Genomic DNA, 18,155 nt, shown 5'->3' on the forward strand with positions numbered 1-18,155 from the left:
CTCGTCTCTGGTGCTGGCTTCCTGGACCCAGCCTGGCTCTCTACTTCGGGCCACCAGGCTGACTTCTCCCCACGCCTGGGGCCGGGCAGTTGTGTTCTAGCCAACCCAGATGCCAAGGGGTTGTTGCTAAGTCACCCACGCCATCCCGGCAGTTTGTGGGAGGCAGGAAGCTGCCCGGTGGGTTCCGCCCCTGACAGCTCCAGGGGATAGGAGCAGGCTCGGTTGTCGTGGAGACGGGGTGGGGCAGGTCTCCGCCCTTCGGGCCCCGCGCGCACGCGCGCACGGCCACGGCCACGTCCCGCCGCGAGAGGGGGCGGAGCGAGCGTCAGCGGCGGGCGGGCGCAGGCTCCGCGACCTAGCCCGGAGCCGCCTGCGCGGATCGGTGTCCGCGGCGGGCGGCCGCTGAGGTGAGGGTAGGGCTGGAGGAGAGGCGTTCTTGTTGGGGGGGCCCCGCGCGCACTGAGGGCCTGAGACCTCCGTCCGCCTGGGCGTGACGTCAGGGCCCCCCGCGTCCCCTCCGTGGCCCAGGCCACTCTGCACCTTGTCTCGCCCACATCTGGCCCCGGCCGGGTCCAAGGGCCCGAACGCGACCTTGGACCAGCCCTTCCATCCCGGGCCGCCGCCGGCCGCGGGTGCAGGGCACGCCCCGACGCAGTGGAGCCCGGGTCGGGGCGGGGGGTGGGGAACGACACGGAGGCAAGAGCCACACTTTAACTCCGCCCCGGTCCCCTGAGGCCGCGCCTCGCAGCCGTGGCTGCAAACTTGAGCGTCCCTTAAGTTGCGGAGGTGTGTGGGGCCCCGTGAGGTCGTGGCTGGAAAGAAAGGGGCTGGGTAAATAGGCGAGGCGCGGGGTAGCAGGGGCTGGGAGCCGAGAGTGGGAGGCAGAGTTTCCTCTTCCTCCCGCGCAGGCCCCTCGGAGCCCCGGTCTTCCCGCTCCCCGCCGGCGCCCAAGTTCTGCCTGCGGGGGCGCCCTTTAAGGGCTGGGCCCGCGGTCCCAGCGCACGTGAGCGGCTCCAGGAAGCTGGCGCGGGGTAGCCCGCCCTGCTGCTCGCCGGCACCCGGCCAGAGGCGACCACCCCGGCCGTCTCACCGCAGGAGAAACCGAGGCCCGAGAGGCGGCACAGCCTCCCCAAGGGCAGCGGCAGGGGCTGTTTCAGGGCCGGGTGTGGTGGCTGGGCCACTCCAGGAAGAGGACTTTGCAAAAACGGGCGTGAGCAGGGTCTCAATGAAAAGTTGACATTGTGAGGCCGAGTTTGGCTTCTGATTTCCCTAAGGGGTCTGAGGATGTGGTGGAGGTGCAACCTTGTGACGAGGAGGGATTTCTTGTAGAAGCCCTGGTGGGCTTTCCCTGAAAAGGGAGCAGTCAGGACATGGTGCCTGGCTTAGTGGTTGTTTTCTTTCTGCCCCCAGCACTGGAGTACTTGGAGCACTTGGAGACTTGGTCCCTGCCTCGCTGGATGGCATGAGTTGCTAAAAGTGAGCCTGGCTTTTCAGGTGAGCTTTTCTAGCCCTTCTCCTTGCCTTTCTCTTGAGTTTGGGGAGATTCACAGTGCCTGGCCTCCTTCCTGTGCTGACCAAAGATCTGGGACCCCCCCCAGGTCGTTTCCCCCCTTTTCTGAGCAGTTTAGGAGGTGAGAGGAAGAGAAAAGTGGGGACGAAGTTCTTTTGAGGGGACAGAGAGTTTGCAGCCGAGAAGGGTAGGTCGGAATGAGGGCTGGTCACTCCCAAGGCAACTGAGAGACCTAGACGCTGAGAGCTTTCAGCTGAGAGCCTTGGGTTCAGAGATGTCCAACATAGATTAAATGCTGGGGCTTTTCTAGAAGCCCATCACCAGAGAGGAGAGAGAAAGTGGAAAGGGGGGCCTGGAGTCAAACTGCCTGGGTTCCCATTGCCTGCATTTTGGTCCAAGTGGCTCTGCTTAATACCTGTGTGACCTTGGGCAGATCTCTTAACCTCTAACCATTTGTTTCTTGATCCATACCTACCTTGTTTTGAGGATTAATGAAGTAGCTGCGTCTCAGCATTTAGACAGTACTGGCATATAGTAAGTACTCAGTGAAAGATTTATCATCATTGTCTTTATCATCAAAGAAAATGGAATGAAACTAACTGGAGGCAAGATGAGTAGGACAGGGAATGCGTCCAAAAAAAGATAGTGCAGCTGTGGGCCAGGAACATGGGTGAGTGAGACCAGTGTGAGGCACCTCAGTGTCAGAACACCAAAGGTTTAGAAGTTTACTTGGCCTCTTTGTGAGGCAAACACTGTGTGCATTGACTCCAAAGACAATTTTCAGCAAAAAATTTTGACACCCAGAACCCGTAGGGAACAGCTTATGCCATAGAGCTAAATTTTCTGTAGGACTGAAGTGTTGACTTTCAGCAGCCAAACTTTTTAAATTTTAAATATTAATTTTAAATACTTGGGGTGGGAATGTTCCTCCAATGGGTCACATGCTTCCCTTCCTCTTTAGACAGTCTTCTCTGTGCTGGGCAACTCAAGTCAAGCCCTCTGTATAAGAGGCTTAGGCTTCTGGCCCCAAGCTTCATGGAGTGCTGGGTGGTCTGCCTTGAATGGCTCACACACCGGCCTCTGTGTTGTGTTCCTGGACCTGCTCTTGGATAGCTTCTCTGCTTTTTTTTTTTTTTTCCCTGAAACGAATGTGTCTTTATTGTTTGTACCATACAAATAGGAGGATTGGGGAAAGGCCAGTGGGGAGGAGGGAGAATTGTCAGATAAATGACATATACACACAAAAAGGAAAAAGATCTCTCCACCTCACCCCAGGATGCCTTTCTGTGAACTACCTAGTACAGGAAGTGAGGTGGGGAGATCAAAAGCACAAAAACTAAATTCCGAATACCTGCAGATGCCCTGGCCAGTACCCCTCCCCCATGGGATGAAATGCTCGGGCCAGGTACAGAAACTCTTACTTTTCCCTGCTGTGTGTCTCTACTTCTAGCGGCCTTTTCCTCCTCCTCGCAGTTTCTAATCTATGGGCTGGAAAAGTGGGATGAAGCTTGTTAGCGCCGGTGGCTCAAGTCTGGGAAGCATAGTGCTGGACTTTGTTCTTCCTGCTCAGGCTGTTTTGATCTGGTCTCTGGTTCTGGATGGGTGAGCTTGCTGGATAGCCAGATTCTGCAGGCCAAATGTGCTTAGCAAAGGAGAGTTTCCTATGAGAGTCTCTTCTGTGGCACATTTTCACCCTAGGGTTTTGTTCCTCATGGTTTCCTTGTTTGTTAAGCATTTGGACCCTGGTACTTGCCTATCTTCCCTCTGGCAGTGGTCCATGAGGCTTGAGGAGGCTGGGCGAGCAGTGTGGCTCAGCTGTGGGAAGGAAGAAGCAATGTGGGGAAAAGGTAGGCTGGCTGGCTGGCCTATCTCAGGGGAGGCTAGTCAGGGCTGGGAGTATGTCGCTGGCTGATTCACTCCTATCCCCCTTTATGACTCAGTTTCCCCAGGTGTGACCAAGACTGCTGTCTGACAGAGCTGCTCTGAGAGCCTCAACTATTGTGACTAAGAAATAAAGAGGCTTGTGGCTTCAGTCATCCTTTGTAGCTCCCTTCTAGATCACTCTATGTGTAAACACCTCTGGCCCCTCCCCCTCCTGGGTTAGAGCACCTGAGGCAGGGCTGAGGTTGGGCCAGAACTGGCTGGCAGGCAGGTGGGCGTGTTAGTCAGAGCAACGCTACTAGCCTCCTCTACCTTCTGTCTCCTTTGCAGCTGCCTTAGGGTGCGGCGTTGGGGCACAGAGCCATGTCGGACCTGCTACTACTGGGCCTGATTGGGGGACTGACTCTGCTGCTGCTGCTGACGCTGCTGGCCTTTGCCGGGTATTCAGGGCTGCTGGCTGGGGTGGCAGTGAGTGCTGGCTCACCCCCCATCCGCAACGTCACTATGGCCTACAAGTTCCACATGGGGCCCTACGGCGAGACTGGGCGGCTTTTCACTGAGAGTTGCAGTGTCTCCCCCAAGCTCCGCTCCATCGCCATCTACTATGACAACCCCCACGTGGTAAGGAGCCTCCTGTGCCCTGGCTGGGGTTCCACCCCACGGACGGACATAGGGCAGAGCTTGTGTGGGGAGGGGTGTTTTGGTTTCTGAGGAAGGGATGGGAAAATCTTTGAGCTGGGCCCGCAGACCATTCCTCTCTGAGCTTGAAGCTCCTTCCAGGTTTAGCCTGGACTTCTGCTCCAGGCATCCATATGCTGGCTTTCTGCTTGCCAGGGTCTGGTTTCCCTGGCTCGTGGCTACCCATGGACTTCTGAGTGCAGGGGGCCACACCACTGTGAGTCCCTAGCCTCTGCCAGGGCTTTGGTCCCCTGCCTCTTCTTCATGCTGTCCCTCTCTCTTCCATCCCCACTTGAGGCCAGTGCTCGAAGGCCAGATTCAGATTCTCCTCTCTCTTTGGGGTCATATCTTCTTTCTGTGCCTTCCCTCTTTCAGCTCTCCTGCTGAAAGAACGTAGAATCCCACCTCTTCGGCCATTATGGTGGTCCCTGGCCTAGTGATAAGGCATTTCTTTGGACATCAAGCTGCCTGGTTGGGAGAGGGCTGGGGTGGGAGGGCAAGTGGAGCCAGGCGAGCTGCCCAGAATGTCTAGGATGCTGGGGTCAGAGACTAACCCAGCATCACTGGCACCCTGTGGGCGTCTGGCTGTACTCACAGACTGCGGTTAGTCAGGGCTCACCAGTGTGGCCTCTTGCCATGCCATGGGGTGGTGCTGCCCGCAGCTGTATGGGCTGGTAGCTCTGCTAAGGGTTCTTCAGCCTCCAGCTCTGAGCCTTGGCAAACCAGGCATTTGGAATCCCCACCTCTGGTTTCCTTGCCTGGAGAGCTCAAGTGGGCAAGGCCTATAGCCTACCCACTGTTTGCTGACCAGTCTTCACTGGGGCACTCAGTTGAAACAAGGGTGTGCTGACTCCCTCTCTGTGCCAGGTTCTGCTTGACACTTGCACTCTGGAGATGAACAGACCTGGCCCTGCCCTCAGGAAGCTTAGTGTAGTTGGCAAGTCAGCCCACACAAATGAATATTCAACAAGGCACTGTGTTCAGTGCCCACAGAGCTTTGAGCTGTTGGTTTGGGGAGGGTGCCTCAAGTCCGCGGAGGAGGCTTAGAGAGGAGGTAGATTTCAGCTGGGCCCTCTCCCATGAGTAGAATTTTGCTCTGCCGGGAAGAGCCTCCTGGCTAAGGGAACTGCAATAACAAAGGCCTGCAGACATGGGATGACAGGGTAAGTGTGGCCAGTGGACATGCAGTGGGTGGAGAAAGAGGTAGAAAACTTCACTGGGCCAGGTGGTGGGAGGTACAGCTGGTTGGGAGGGAAGAGGTGGCACAACTTGCCACCTGCAATTTAGGAAGCTAACTGGGTGGCAGGCGGAAGAGGGAAGGAGAGGAGGCAGGGAGGCCATCAGGGAGATTGGACTGGGCCCAGTTGAGAGGTACCATGGCCTGGTTGACGGATGAGTAGATACTGAGGTTTTGAGGTCACATGGCTGGGAGATGGCACTAAGTGGGAGTCGAGAGCACTGGGGCCCATGTGGGATATGGCAGGCGCTGGGATGTGGGAAGCTCCTAGACCAGATGCCCGACCCCCACCCCTGCAGGGGCCTGTTGTGAAAGTCCCTGCCCCTCCCATACCTGTAGGCCTCAGTGGGAGGGAGGACCTTGCAGCTGCCTCTTTCCTCATTGGCATGTCTGCCTGTTCCAGAAGCAGCATGTTGCCTCTTGGGTTGGAGGTGCAAATTCCAGGATGAGAAAGGGCTAAGGCAGCAGGTTACCTTAGGGTCAGTGCTCTTGGCTGGTCCAGGGAAGAGTGAGATAGAAGAACCCTGGCATGAGGCGCTCTCCCAATGGCCTCCTGGCCCAGCCACTGCCTCCAGGCAGCCCACCATACAGCTCTCCTGTGGTAGACCGCATGGGGAGGGCCTTGGGTGTCTAGGGTTGGCTGGGCACAGCCTGACTTGGGTGCCAGTCTGGGGAGCCATGGCCTGAGAGTACAACCGTGAGGCTGGCAGGGCTGGGTTCTGATTCTGTCTCATCACTGTCCTGCTGTGTGATCTTGGGCATATCACATAATCTTTCTGAGCCTCCATTTCCTCATCTGCTGAGTAATGTTAAGATACATGCTTCATAGGCTGGCAAGGGTTAAGTTAAGTGACATAGGTGAGACATTCACCTCCGCACCTGTTCCTCAATAGATGTTTAACAATAACAAACAAAAGGGTGGATAAGGCACTCATGGTAATTAGGTGTGATGAGGGTTAGGCTGAGTACTCATGACCCTGGCCTAGACCCTTGGCCTGGCTGTGGACATCTGGTTGGCACAGAGGATGATCATATAGGTCAAAGTGGCTCCTCTGATCCTGTCCCTGCCAGTCCTGGGTCACTCCGGAAAACACTTGTGTCCCCATTCACAGCTGGGTCATATCCTGATACCTGGGATGGCTCAGGGATATTTAGTTCCCACCTCCTCTGCGAGCTGGGCAGTATATTCTCTGCCTGGCAGAGATCCTAAAAGCTTCAGGGAACCATAGACCTCAGGCTTTGGGTGCTGATGACTATCACAGACTATCTGGTCCATAAGGACCCGAGGCCTCTGGATCCACACTGCTGATCTTATAGAGGAGGAGACTGAGGATCAGATAGCAGGAATTGAGGTACTGATCTTACACAGTTCACTCATGCTTTTTTGTTTTCATTCAACAAATATTTGAGCACCTGGTCTGTGCCACTCTGTGTTGGGCACTGGGGGGCACTGTGGGGACCAAGGGGCCCAGCCCTCAGGACCTCTCAGTGTAGGAGTGTCAGGGGAACCTGGAGGAGAGTCCCCATCCAGTCCTGGGGAAGGCTAAGAACCCAAGCTTTCTGTTCCCTAGGCTGCCTCTCCCAGCAGTGTCCAGCATGGGGCCCTGCATATGTGGTTCACGGAAGGGACAGGATGTAGGCTGAGTTGTTGAGTCTCCCATCCCTCCTCTCCCTCTTCAGCTCAGCACAACAGGAGCCATAACCTGTTTCTCTGTGAGCGTGGGGAGGAAGTAAGGCTATTTCAGGCTCTGTGAGTGGGGCAGGTGAGAGGTGACCACCTACCGTAGATGCTGCCCACCTCCATGAGGCGTGGACTGACAGTTCCCTAGCCACACCCCTTCCTGGGCAGGGGGAGGCTGATTCCTGAGAAAGGCCTGGTGAAGCCTCACCTGGTCTGGTTGTGGGCCCAGGAAGTGACACAGGAAAGGGCACCACCAAGGCAAGATTGTGGCAATTGCTGTGGACACTTTGATATCAGATGCTGCTTGAGCCTCTATATCCTGGAGATAGATATAGATGTAGATATACATTAATGTACATATATCAGCCTTATATTATGAAGTTCTGTATGGGAGCAGGCTGCAAGGTCTGGGTGTGTGGTTCTTGTGGGGCAGGAGGAAGGATTCTGTTCTCCATCCCTGAGGGCCTTGGTGGAGGTCGGGGGAGGAAGGAAAGAACATGTGGCAGCACATAGATAGACCCTGGTAGTGGCTCCTAGGTGTCCCTTTTCTCTCCAGGGCCCAGCAATCATGGATTATGGCCATTTCCTCTTCTAAGTACTGAGGGAGGGGGGCGAGTTCTGGAGTCAGTCACTGATTCCCCCTTCCCCCCTCAGTGCACACACATACACAGATCCAGTTATGCCTTGTCCTTGTATAGCTGGAGAAGGGTCAAAACTGCTCCTCTGAGAAACTCCTGCTTCGGAGGTAGGGGTTGGGGGTTTGGACAGTAACTTTAGCCTACTCTTCTGGACCTGATCTCTTTGGGAGCCTTGGGTATTGGGGAGACAGAAGGAGCTGGGCACCTGAACACTTCACTTGATCCTGGCCAGCTCTGGCCTGTGGACAGGCTCTAGTGGCTAGGCTGCTGTCGCTGTGCCCATGGATCTGTCCTGTCTGCCAGCCTGGCTCTCCACCTCCTGCCCCACCCTCTGCTACCACTGTCTCCACTGCTATTTGGGGCTTAAGCAACCTGCCTGTCTGCCCTTGTGGGGAGCCTGGCTGAGGCAAGTGGGGCGTAGCAGCCAGTTCAGTTTACCTGTCCTAGGGGTTTAGCTTACACCTCGGAGGGAGTGCTTGCTATAGGCATGGAGTGGGTGGGGTGACTTGTGGCACTTGGGTTCTGCTTTAAGTAAGCTAGACTGCATAGAAGCTCGTTTTTCCTCCTAGTCCACTGAGGGTCATCCTGGGGCCACCAAGTCTGCAGGGGCTGAGGCTGGTGAGAGTTCTGACTTAGGCCTGTCCCACACTTTCACTTCAGTGTTTGTGGGATGAGGCCTCCCTGCCCTCCCTGGAAACACTGAGGTCATGTGGAGCCTGGGAAGGGGTGAGGGAGTCGGATTTCCCCAGATTGACCTGTTAACAAGGCCAGTGTGGATGTGGGCTGGGCTGGTGTTTCCTGAGGGCCCAGGCTGTCTCCTAGCCCAATTAATCCTGTGATAGTTTTCTGCCAGATGGAGTCCAGGCTTTTGCTCCACAGCAGGTTAATTGCGTGGGGCAGCCTTGGAAGGGTGAGCCCCTCTCTGCCCAGCAGAGCTACCTTTGGAAGGGAGGAGGGCTAAGGTGTGGGAGGAGAGGGCTTTGGGCTTGTCCTTCTCAGTTTGAATCAAGGCTCCATTGCTTACCAGTATGTGACTCTGAGAGAGTCATTTGGCCTCTCTGAGAATCCCTGCCTTAAGGTTTTTGTTTTTCTGGGGCTAAATAATAAGGATAAGGCACAATACCCAGACCCTAATAGGTGCTTAGCCCTCTTGGCATCCACGCCTGCTTCTGAGGGCCTTGTCCCACTGGGACTTGGTACTTTCAGGAACCCTGCTTGCCTGCTTCTGGCCTAGCCTCCTGCAGGTTGCCTGGGCCGTGGGAGGAGGCACAGCATAGGAAGAAGCCATTGTGCAGGCCATTCCTAGCCAGGGCCTATTTCTCAGGCTCCCAAGTGACCATGGGCTGTGTGGCGCAGCTCTGGAGCCAGTCTGATTGGGTTTGACTCTTGACTCCAACACTGCCTTGCTGTGTGACCTTTGCTGAATAGCTTTGTCTCTGGGTCTCAGAAACAGAGTTGGTTACAGTACCCACTGCACAGTGCTGTTTGGGTTTAATGCGCTGATGCATGGAAAGCAGTAATTGGGACAGGTAGTGAGTACTTTGTCAGATACCAGCTGTTGTAAGGATTATGCTTGGGGGTGAAAAGAGGAAGGCCCTGAATGACTTCTAGCTGGGAGCTCCCAGAAAGGCCCTGGACCCCGCTTTGGAGGTTGACATCCTGCTGGCTTCCTTCCTCCTCAGCCTGATGTATGGGTCCTGTCCTCTGGCCTTAGTGTCTGCATTGGCCATGTCCTGACTAGTGCTGTCCCCACTGTGCCGTTGGGTACCAGCTTCTCAGGGAAGTAGGACCTGTAAGACTTGGAGTATTGACCTGCAGCACCCAAGAGGGTAAATGAACCCACTGTTCACCCTCCAGTAATGGGCAAGTGCAGCTGCTCTGTTCCCCTAGGGGGCACCAGTGCAAGCTAAGGGCACTACCCCTCCTTTTCCCCTTTCCTTGGGCAACTCTTGGCTGGGAAGGCTGGCCAGGGAGGAGTCAAGGCAGCCCTCTGGGCCTGGGTTTGGCAGACAGTACAGCTGTCCCTGTCAGGTTATGCGGATTATGGACTTGGGGCTGGCCATTTCTGCTGAACCCGAGGGCTGGATTTGGTCTGGGCCAGCTGACACCATTTTTCCTTCCTGGATCCTGGAAGATATCAATCTTGTCCAATTTCCAGACTCAGGGAGTCTTGGCCGAGTAGGAACCCTGTCTTCACTATGGTCTCACACAACAGGGTCAGCAGGGTACTGTGAGGCTTCTCTGGAAGGGGCAGTGGGGCCACTCATACCTGGAAGCTTTAGGTTCCAAGCAGACCGCCCCCTTCTCACAGTGGTAGGACTCAGGAGTCCTCACAGCCTGAAGGAGATGCTCTGATACCTTTTTTCTAGTTCTCTTGCTTTGAGGGAAGATTCTGGATGGGCCTGCTTTTACCCAAAGTGGTAGTGGGTCTCGCCACTGCCCTGTCTCTGTGGTGTGGTTCCTTGCTGGTGCTAGTTCTGGTCCAGCTCTTGTTCTGGACATAAGTACTGAGAGAATAACTGATATGGGGAGGAAAGGGAGCAGGCAGATGGAACTGGCAAACCCAGGCTGATCTCCTAGGGTCAGGCCCAACAAAAACGTTGCATTGAACCAAGGTGGGTGAGGTTTCTAAGGACACCCCCACCTTCTAGGCCCTTGACAACCTCAGTGGGCCATTCCTTGGAGGTGGGCCTGGCTCTTCTGGGAGTCCAGGGAAGCCTTTCTCTGCTCCTAGACCAGCCTTGCCATTTCTCAGCTTGTCTTAGGGCCTGCCCCATCTTCTCCCTGCTGGCGCCTGGTTCAGCTGCCTCCTGGCTCTAGCTTGGTACAGGACTGCTTAGTGGGTGGTAGGCTGGTTGAGTAACCTCCTAGGCTGTCCCTTAGCCACTGGCCAGGGCAGGGGAGGGGGCAGGAAGTATCCTCACTTGTGGAATTGAGGGGTTGCTCAGGCAGGAAGGGAACACCTGTGCCCCACACACCTCTGGGAGCTCAGGAGCTCTGTCTCTTTATTAGCTGCTTCCCTGCCCTGTGACAGGAGTTCCTCCTTGTCCAAGGTGGAGGGAGAGGTTTGCTCATGGTGCAGGGCCCGTGTGTGCATGTGTATGCATGCATGTACTGTCACTGAGTATACCCCAGGAACTTTCTGTGTGCATGGGATCCTGGACTTTTCTGCCTAGAGGCCTAGAATGATGGGGAGAGATGGATAGGTCATCAGTTATAGTGCAGCACAAGACCTACTCCCTCGGGTGGGCATTTGGGATCAGAGAGGAGGGGCTGCTTGGCAAGGAGCAACAGAGGGCTTTGAGGAGGAGTGTTGTGCTGAGTCTTGAAGGATAGGCAGGAGTTTCCCAGGCAGAAGGGACTCTAGAATAGGGTGAAGAAGGACATTCCAGGCAGAGGAAGTAGCTTAAGAAAAGGCAGGAACCATGGGAGGACGTGGCAGGTTTGGGGAGCTGCAAATAGTTCCCTGTGGGCGTGTGAGGCGGGGGGTGTGGTGGGAGAGGAGGCTGGGCCAGAGCCTGGGTTTGTCCTTTCCTCTGCCACTCAGACACTTAGTGGGTGCCCTCCTACCTGAGTCCTAGGCCCTGCTGGGGCCTGGGGATGCAGAAAAGGAGTGCTAGGTGAGCGTATGGACAACTCCGGGCAGTGGTTTGGGCCACTTAAGACAGCCTTGCATGCTGGGCTTGGGATTGTCGTCTTAGAGGTGAATTGGGAGCCATTGAGAGGTTCAAAGCAAGATGATCACAGGTGTTCTGGTACCTTTTGGGGAGTGAGGAGGATGTTGAGCTGCTGAACTGATCCAAACCCAGGCAGGCCGGGGGTTGGAGAAATCAAGTGACCTTCCATCCATTTCTCCATCTAACCTGTATTGGATGTTTCTTTTGTACAGCATAGGTTGCTAGGGTCAGGAACATAAAGATGGGCTTTCCAGCAGCAGGCACTGTCCCTTGGTCTGTGCCTGCCAGAACCTGCCTTTCTGGCCTTCCTCAAGTCTTGGGGTGTGAATGGGGCAGTTGCACCACCTAGAGACAAGAGGTGGTACTGCAGTGATCTTCTCCAATGCCTTTGCCTGGGTAGGGTGGGAGGAGCGTCAGGCCGAGAAGTGACTGGGCTATAAGGTAGACTTGATGTGGGCAAGAGTTTACAGCAAAATGTTGGTGTGTGTGTGGGTACCACCGAGCCACCCTGAAAGGCTCCCCAAGAGGGTGTTTGAACCTAAAGGATGGGCAGGGTGGAGCTGCATTTTCAGAGGTTTGCGTGGATGGGCATTCTAGGCCAGGGGTCACTTGTTGGCCTGTGTCATAGCTACTGATAACTAACAACAATTATGGAGTGCTGGACCTGGCTGAGGCCTCGTGTGCAGTATCTCATTTAATACGACAATTCTGTACGTAGTTACCAAGGAACCGGGGCTCCAAGAAACCAAGGGACTTGTCCAGAATCATACAACTCAAGATTCACACCCAGACCTTCCTCTCTCCAGAAGTTGTGGTTCTAACCGCTGCACCATATTGCCTGCCACTAAAGCCGTGAGCTAGGCTTAATGACATAGGATTCAAGGGGGCAGCAAGGGGACCAGAGCTGCAGAGAGCTGGGGGTTACCCCAGGGACTATGCAGAGGTGAAAGCCTGGAGTCAATGCCCCAGTCCCAGGCAAAGTGAGACTCCAAGGGCAGGGTTGGGTTGGCCAGAGTAGAGAGGCAGAGCAGAGCTGAGAAACCCCTTGGAAAAGGACAGAATGGGAGGGCAGAGACAAGAACAGGTAAAAATGACCTCACGGTGCTGGGAAGATGAGCCCATCTTCCCAGAGGAAGATGCAAGAGAGAGGAGCAAGTGGAGGTAGAGGAAATTTAAATTTAGAGGTCAGTGGGCCCTGGGTGGAGGGAGAAAGGGGCCTTCAGATTGAGGAATACCCAGGATTGAGAACACCAGGTCTGTGGTGAGTCTTTTGGATTCAGAAACAGATACTCTGGGGTGCTCAGCCCAAGGGCTGGTACAGACTCAGGCAGCAGGAGGTGAGACAAACTGGGGCCCCTTGATGCCAGGAGGAGAAGTAAGTGCTGGGCCTTGCAGGCCTGGCGTCATGCCTAGGAAGTGTTGGAGACTCACATAGGGGCCCCACCTAGCTGGGGTTTGTGGGAGCCAGGGGAGGGAGGGCAGCTAGGGAGGAGAGAAGAGTGCAGGGAAGTGCTGGTACTAGGGGCCCAGAGAGACTTGGGGGGGAACCAACAGTCTCTGGTTTAGCCAGGAAGGGACTTGAGAAGTGGGGCAGGGCCTGGAATGGGGCATGGGTTGGAGAGGAGGTCTAGAGGCCCCGGCGATGGTGGCTGGCCCTGCCTAAGAGCCTAGGGAAGGAGATCTCTCACACAGTTTCATTAGCAGAGTTGGATGCAATCCCGCTTCCTGACCAGTGCTTCCCACAGTCCCTCACAGCCAGCACGGGGCCTGGCATGTTTATTGGAGGAATAAACGAAGGGATGGATGAGTCCTGCAGTAGGTTGCCACAGGCTGGGGCCACAGATAGGTTCCAGCAGGAAAGTAATCCTCACCATCCTGGGTTCTGGGGCTATGTGGCCTGTTGGAGCTGGTGGTCCTGCCAGGCCTGAGCTAGCACAGAATCCAGGAGGCATGAGGTCTAAGGGCCTCCTTCCTTTGCCCAACCCTGACACCCCTGCTCTGCCTCCCCAGGTGCCCCCTGACAAGTGCTGCTGTGCAGTGGGCAGCATTCTGAGTGAAGGTGAGGAATCACCCTCCCCTGAACTCATCCACCTCTACCAGAAATTTGGCTTCAAGGTGTTCTCCTTCCCGGCACCCAGCCATGTGGTGACAGCCACCTTCCCCTACACCACCACCCTGTCCATCTGGCTGGCTACCCGCCGTGTCCATCCTGCCCTGGATGCCTACATCAAGGTGAGACACAGACTGGTGTGTGTGTTGTTAGGGGGCAGCCAGTTCTTAGGGTGGGAGCCAGGGATGACTGCCGAGGCTGGAGGAAAAGGTGGTTTGGGGACGGCAGCACCCTGCGGCCCTCGTGGAGCAGGTGCCTGTGGGGCTAGGAAAATGGGCAGAGGCTGCTGGCATCTCTTCCAGATGCCCAAGATCTTGTGGGTGCCAGGGCGTCTACCAGGAGCATGGGGAGCTTGTTCAGAAACCAAGCTTGGTCAGTTCAACTCTGGCCTGGACCAGAGACATCATTAGTGCTCAGCCTCCCCTCTGGGCTCAGATGGATGGACAGGCCCACCCTGATTCCATCCTGCTGGAGGCCTGCAGAGCAAGGGGCTTGAGGCTCCCAGTGGCTGGTAGGCCCCAGGTTCCAAGTGTTGCCCTTGGCTCTGCCTCTGCATGGCTTACGTACCTGCTCCCTGAGCCCACAACTAGGGCAGCAATGGCAGGCCCTGTCTCCTTCAGTTCCTGATCTGGTCATTGGCAATGCTGGCAGACTGGCCTGCCTGGAGGAAGCAAGAGAGCCAGCTACCAGGAGATCTGACAGTGTCCACAGAGGTTTTGTCAAACTTTCCCTGTTACATATCCCTCCTCCTCTGAAACATTTTTGTAAGCTTGGGTGCTAGGGAAATGACCGCAATTTGGGCTTAGAAGCGATTGTTTATTTATCCGTTCAACTTGTATTTATTGAATGTCTGTGTGCCAGGTGCTGTGCTGGACACAATGTGAGATGTTTGTGTGTGAAATAAGCATTTACAGTGAGATGGTGGAGATGGGTAATAAATGTCAGACAAAAATGGGACGTGCTAGAAAAGAACAGGATGAGAAAAGGCAGGGGACCAACCTGGACAGAGTGGTCAGGGACAGCCTCTTGAAGGAGGTAACCTCTCAGGCAGAATCCCAGAAGAATCTTTGGAGAGGGGCTAAGAAGGTTCTAGGCAGAGCAGAGTGAAAGCATGGGTTTGATCTAAAGGCAGTGGGAAGTCACTGCAGTGTTCCAGCCATCAAAGTAACATGATCTGAGCCGTGCTTGTACAAGACGGGCTCTCCCATCCCTGGGCAGGGTGGGACTGGATCATGGATCCTAGGGACTGGGTGGAGGTGCTTAGGAGGCTGTCATAAGTCCTGCTGTGAATGGCGGCAGGTTGGACTGGGGCAGTGGCTGTAGAGAAGCAGACAAAGGTGGAGATTTACAATCTATTTTGGGGGCCGGCCCCGTCGCTTAGCGGTTAAGTGCGCGCGTTCTACTACTGGCGGCCCGGGTTCGGATCCCTGGCGCGCACCGACGCGCTGCTTCTCCGGCCATGCTGAGGCCACGTCCCACATACAGCAACTAGAAGGATGTGCAACTATGACATACAGCTATCTACTGGGGCTTTGGGGAAAAAAAAAAAAGGAGGAGGATTGGCAATAGATGTTAGCTCAGAGCCGGTCTTCCTCAGCAAAAAGAGGAGGATTAGCACGGATGTTAGCTCAGGTCAGCACACACACACAAAAAATGTCTACAATCTATTTTGGAGGTAGAACTGATGGCCTTGTGGGTGGATTGGATGTTGGGGAGGGGAAAGAGTGGAAGGAATCAGCAGGCTCCCATGGCTCTGGCCTGGGCAGGTGGGTGAGCATGTAGTGGTGCTTTTCACTGAGATATGGAGAGCTGAGGGAGGACCTGGTTTGGGGGGCAACTAGCTCTGTGGGCTGTGTCAGGGGAACTGCCTGAGAGACTTCCAAGTGGTGGTGTGGAGTCGGCAGTGACGTGTGTAGTCTGGAGCTTAGAGAGGGTTGGGCTGGTGGGTGTTTGGGGACATGAGCCTATTGACAGTATTTGCCCTGGGGGATGGCCTGTGCAGAGGGCATGGTCAGTGTGGCTGGGAACAGGATAAAAAAGCAGGAATGTGAACTTGGCGGATTTGGAGGAACCTGGTGTCTTTGTTCTCCAGAGCAGCTTGGGGAAAGGGACGAGACCTTGGTGATGGAAATGGAAGCTCAGACAGGTCTGGTTAAGGAGGTGTAAGAGTCTGGTGTCAGAGCTGGGGAATGAATAAATGGGTCCCTGGGTCACCAGCTGTTGCCTTTGTGGTCAAGGACAGGAAGAAGAGAAAGAGGAGGGCTGTCATTGCGATAGGGTAGGGGTGCAGGGAAAATAGAGGTGGATTTCCTTGGTGAGTTGGAGGGTGGCAGCCAAAAGGGTGCTGAGGAGGATGTGCTTACCTGGGGTTGAGATTGGGCTGGAGGCTGAGGGGCAGGGTGAGGCAGGAGATGGGGTAGATGTCTGGTGGAGAGGGCAGGAAGGGACACAACAGTGCCCGAAGCCTGCTCAGCATGCCTCCTGAGGGGGCCTCACCCATTTCACCCACAGAGGGATTTTGTGTGGTCTGTCTGCTGTCAACCTCAAGGGCCTATCTGGAGGAGCACCCTTGGGAAGAGACTCTCTGGATTCCAGACCTCAGAACAGGACATGTGGCATGTGGTGTGGTGGTGAGCAACTCAGCCACCAAAGCCTTTTCCTGGCTTCAGGGGTTTATTTTTAGACACCTTTGTCCAAATTTCCCGGCCTCTGACAGCTTCACAAGTTGCCTGATTTTGACGTCACCTCTTTGATGAAAGCCTTTCCTCCTCCTTCCTTCTCCATGGGAGCCTGTCAGCTGTGCTCTGGGTTTGATTCTCCTCAGGTGGGGGCTGGAGCAGGGAGAGTACCATCCTCTTTCCTGCCTGGGATGAAGAAGCCAGGGGTACGGGGGAGAGCAAGGGGCTTGCTTCTCCAGGTATGTCTGTGAGGCATGCTGGTATGGGCTTGGCCACCAGCTGGGAGAGTGAGAGAGATGCCAGGCTGCCCATGTGGAGGCATGGCCCAAGGTACTCCGCTGGTGTTTGGACGCAGGGGTCACCTCTGCCCTGTGTTTAGCCTGATCTTGTGTCCTGGGGAACAGAGCCAGGTGAAAGATGAGGATGGGGCTGCCTCTGTTTGTTGGTCTCAGCCTGCAGTGGACAGGAGGGTGGCTCTGTGTCTCTCTCAGCTCGGGAGACAAAAGAGAAAATAAGGCTTCCTCCCACACCTGCCCTCCCCTCCACTGCCCTGGGACCAGAGAAAGGAGGCTGCTAATGAAACTCTGGGCTCTTCTGACTCTCCCAGCCCTGACAGCTGGCTTCTTTTAAGTGTGTGTGTGTACGTGCACCCTTCTTTTTCTCCACCTCCCTGCCTCCTCTCTGCATCTGAGCTGAGTCTGCTGTGAGGTGCTTCAAATGGAATGACAGCAGCCGTCGGCTCTCTGATTCAGGAGGGGTGAGGGAGGCCAGTAGCCCTGCTGCCAGGAGAAGGGAGGGAGAGCCTGGCAGGCTGGGGCTAGGGGCAGGGGTGAGTGGTCTCAGAGCTTTGGAGAAGGAGAGGAGAGCAGCTGCTGTCCTGGCAGTTGCAGATGTGCCTGAGACTAGGGCAAGATTGGTCTCATGGGACAGCAAGGGTCCTGGGGGTCGCTTTGAGGAACCCGAAGAGAAGCATTTGTCAGGTGTCTGTGGGGATTCTGGAAGGATGTCTGGATGCCAGCTTTCTGGTCTGTGTGGCAGCACCTGGCTCTCTGGCCAGCATTCCCCAGCTTGGCAGCCTGGCATGCTGAGTTATAGGGGTTGGAATTCTCCCTTTCTTCCTGTAAACCACTGGGGGCCCCCAGGCTCTCTGGGACATGGTATGTGTGAGGGATCCCTGAGTACTGTGTGACTATCAGTCTATGTGGAATATGCCCCACCTTTGTTAGGCTGCTCCATCAGAGTTCAAGGAGGTGGCCTCCCGAGCAGGAGGAGACCACTCCCTGAACCCCAGAAAGAGAGGTCTTCCGGCAGCTGCAGGAAGAAACTCAGCTTCCTGGAACTTGCAAGGCCACAGAGAAGATGGGGCCCACCCCAGAGCAATAGGCAAAGGCCCCAAAATTCACTGCAGGGTAGGACAGTCTTACTGAGCATCAAGGGAAAGCTTGGGGCACATGGAACAGACCAGAACTGAGTGAGAGGCTTGGGGATCCCGTGTGTGGGATTGGTGTGAGAGGTTCCTGAGCTCAGGACCTGGCTCATGTCTTTCTGTAACACTTGGTGGGGGAGGTCATTAAGAATGTTAGACTGGCCAGCCGAGCCTCCCTGTGCCTGACTTGCTCTCAACAGGATCCATGATCTTTGCCATAAACCCCCTTCCCCAGAGTCTGCTTTCCAGGAGTTTTCAGGGGAGAGTCCTTGTGAAATGTTTGGATATCTTCTCCTGAGTTTAGGGAGACACAGGGGATTGGCTGAGTGGAAGCTGGTTGGCTGGGAAGTGTAGACAGGCCCTGGAGGTCAGACACTGGCTCTTTCTCCATAGAATTGGAGAGAAGCTAGGGGAGTGGGGGCAGGGTGAGTGCAGTGAGCCAGTGCAGGGAAACCTTAGTGGTAGAGTTCTGGGATAGCTGGGTTGTTGGAGTTGTCCTACCAGGGGTTTCAAGTGGGCGGGGACCCCAAACTATAGCTCTCAGACTGCTGTGGGATAGGAGCCTAAGGGCTGTGCTGGGGTGCCCCCGTGGCTGGCAGCCAGGGGTGGGAGGGCTGCACTCGGACCGTTACTTGTTTC

The 18,155-nt window shown here is 55.5% G+C and overlaps 1 protein-coding gene across 4 annotated transcripts in view; it reads left to right on the forward strand.

Moving 5' to 3' along the window:
* Positions 1-322: 322 nt before the first annotated feature.
* TEX264 (testis expressed 264, ER-phagy receptor) overlaps positions 323-18,155 on the forward strand; it is a 30,642-nt gene continuing 12,809 nt past the window's right edge. Inside the window, exons 1-4 of one of the 4 annotated variants that reach the window (XM_058559880.1) lie at positions 323-407; positions 1,411-1,494; positions 3,722-4,012; positions 13,313-13,534. In XM_058559880.1, coding sequence (XP_058415863.1) covers positions 3,755-4,012; positions 13,313-13,534 — 480 coding nt within the window. In that variant the 5' untranslated portion in view covers positions 323-407; positions 1,411-1,494; positions 3,722-3,754. Of the gene's footprint in view, positions 408-486; positions 787-1,410; positions 1,495-3,721; positions 4,013-13,312; positions 13,535-18,155 lie in introns of those variants that run through there. The other 3 variants (XM_058559862.1, XM_058559871.1, XM_058559889.1) reach the window with 3 other exon arrangements.

Source organism: Diceros bicornis, chromosome 2 (genome assembly GCF_020826845.1).
Source record: "Diceros bicornis minor isolate mBicDic1 chromosome 2, mDicBic1.mat.cur, whole genome shotgun sequence".
Taxonomy (NCBI): Eukaryota; Metazoa; Chordata; class Mammalia; order Perissodactyla; family Rhinocerotidae; genus Diceros; species Diceros bicornis.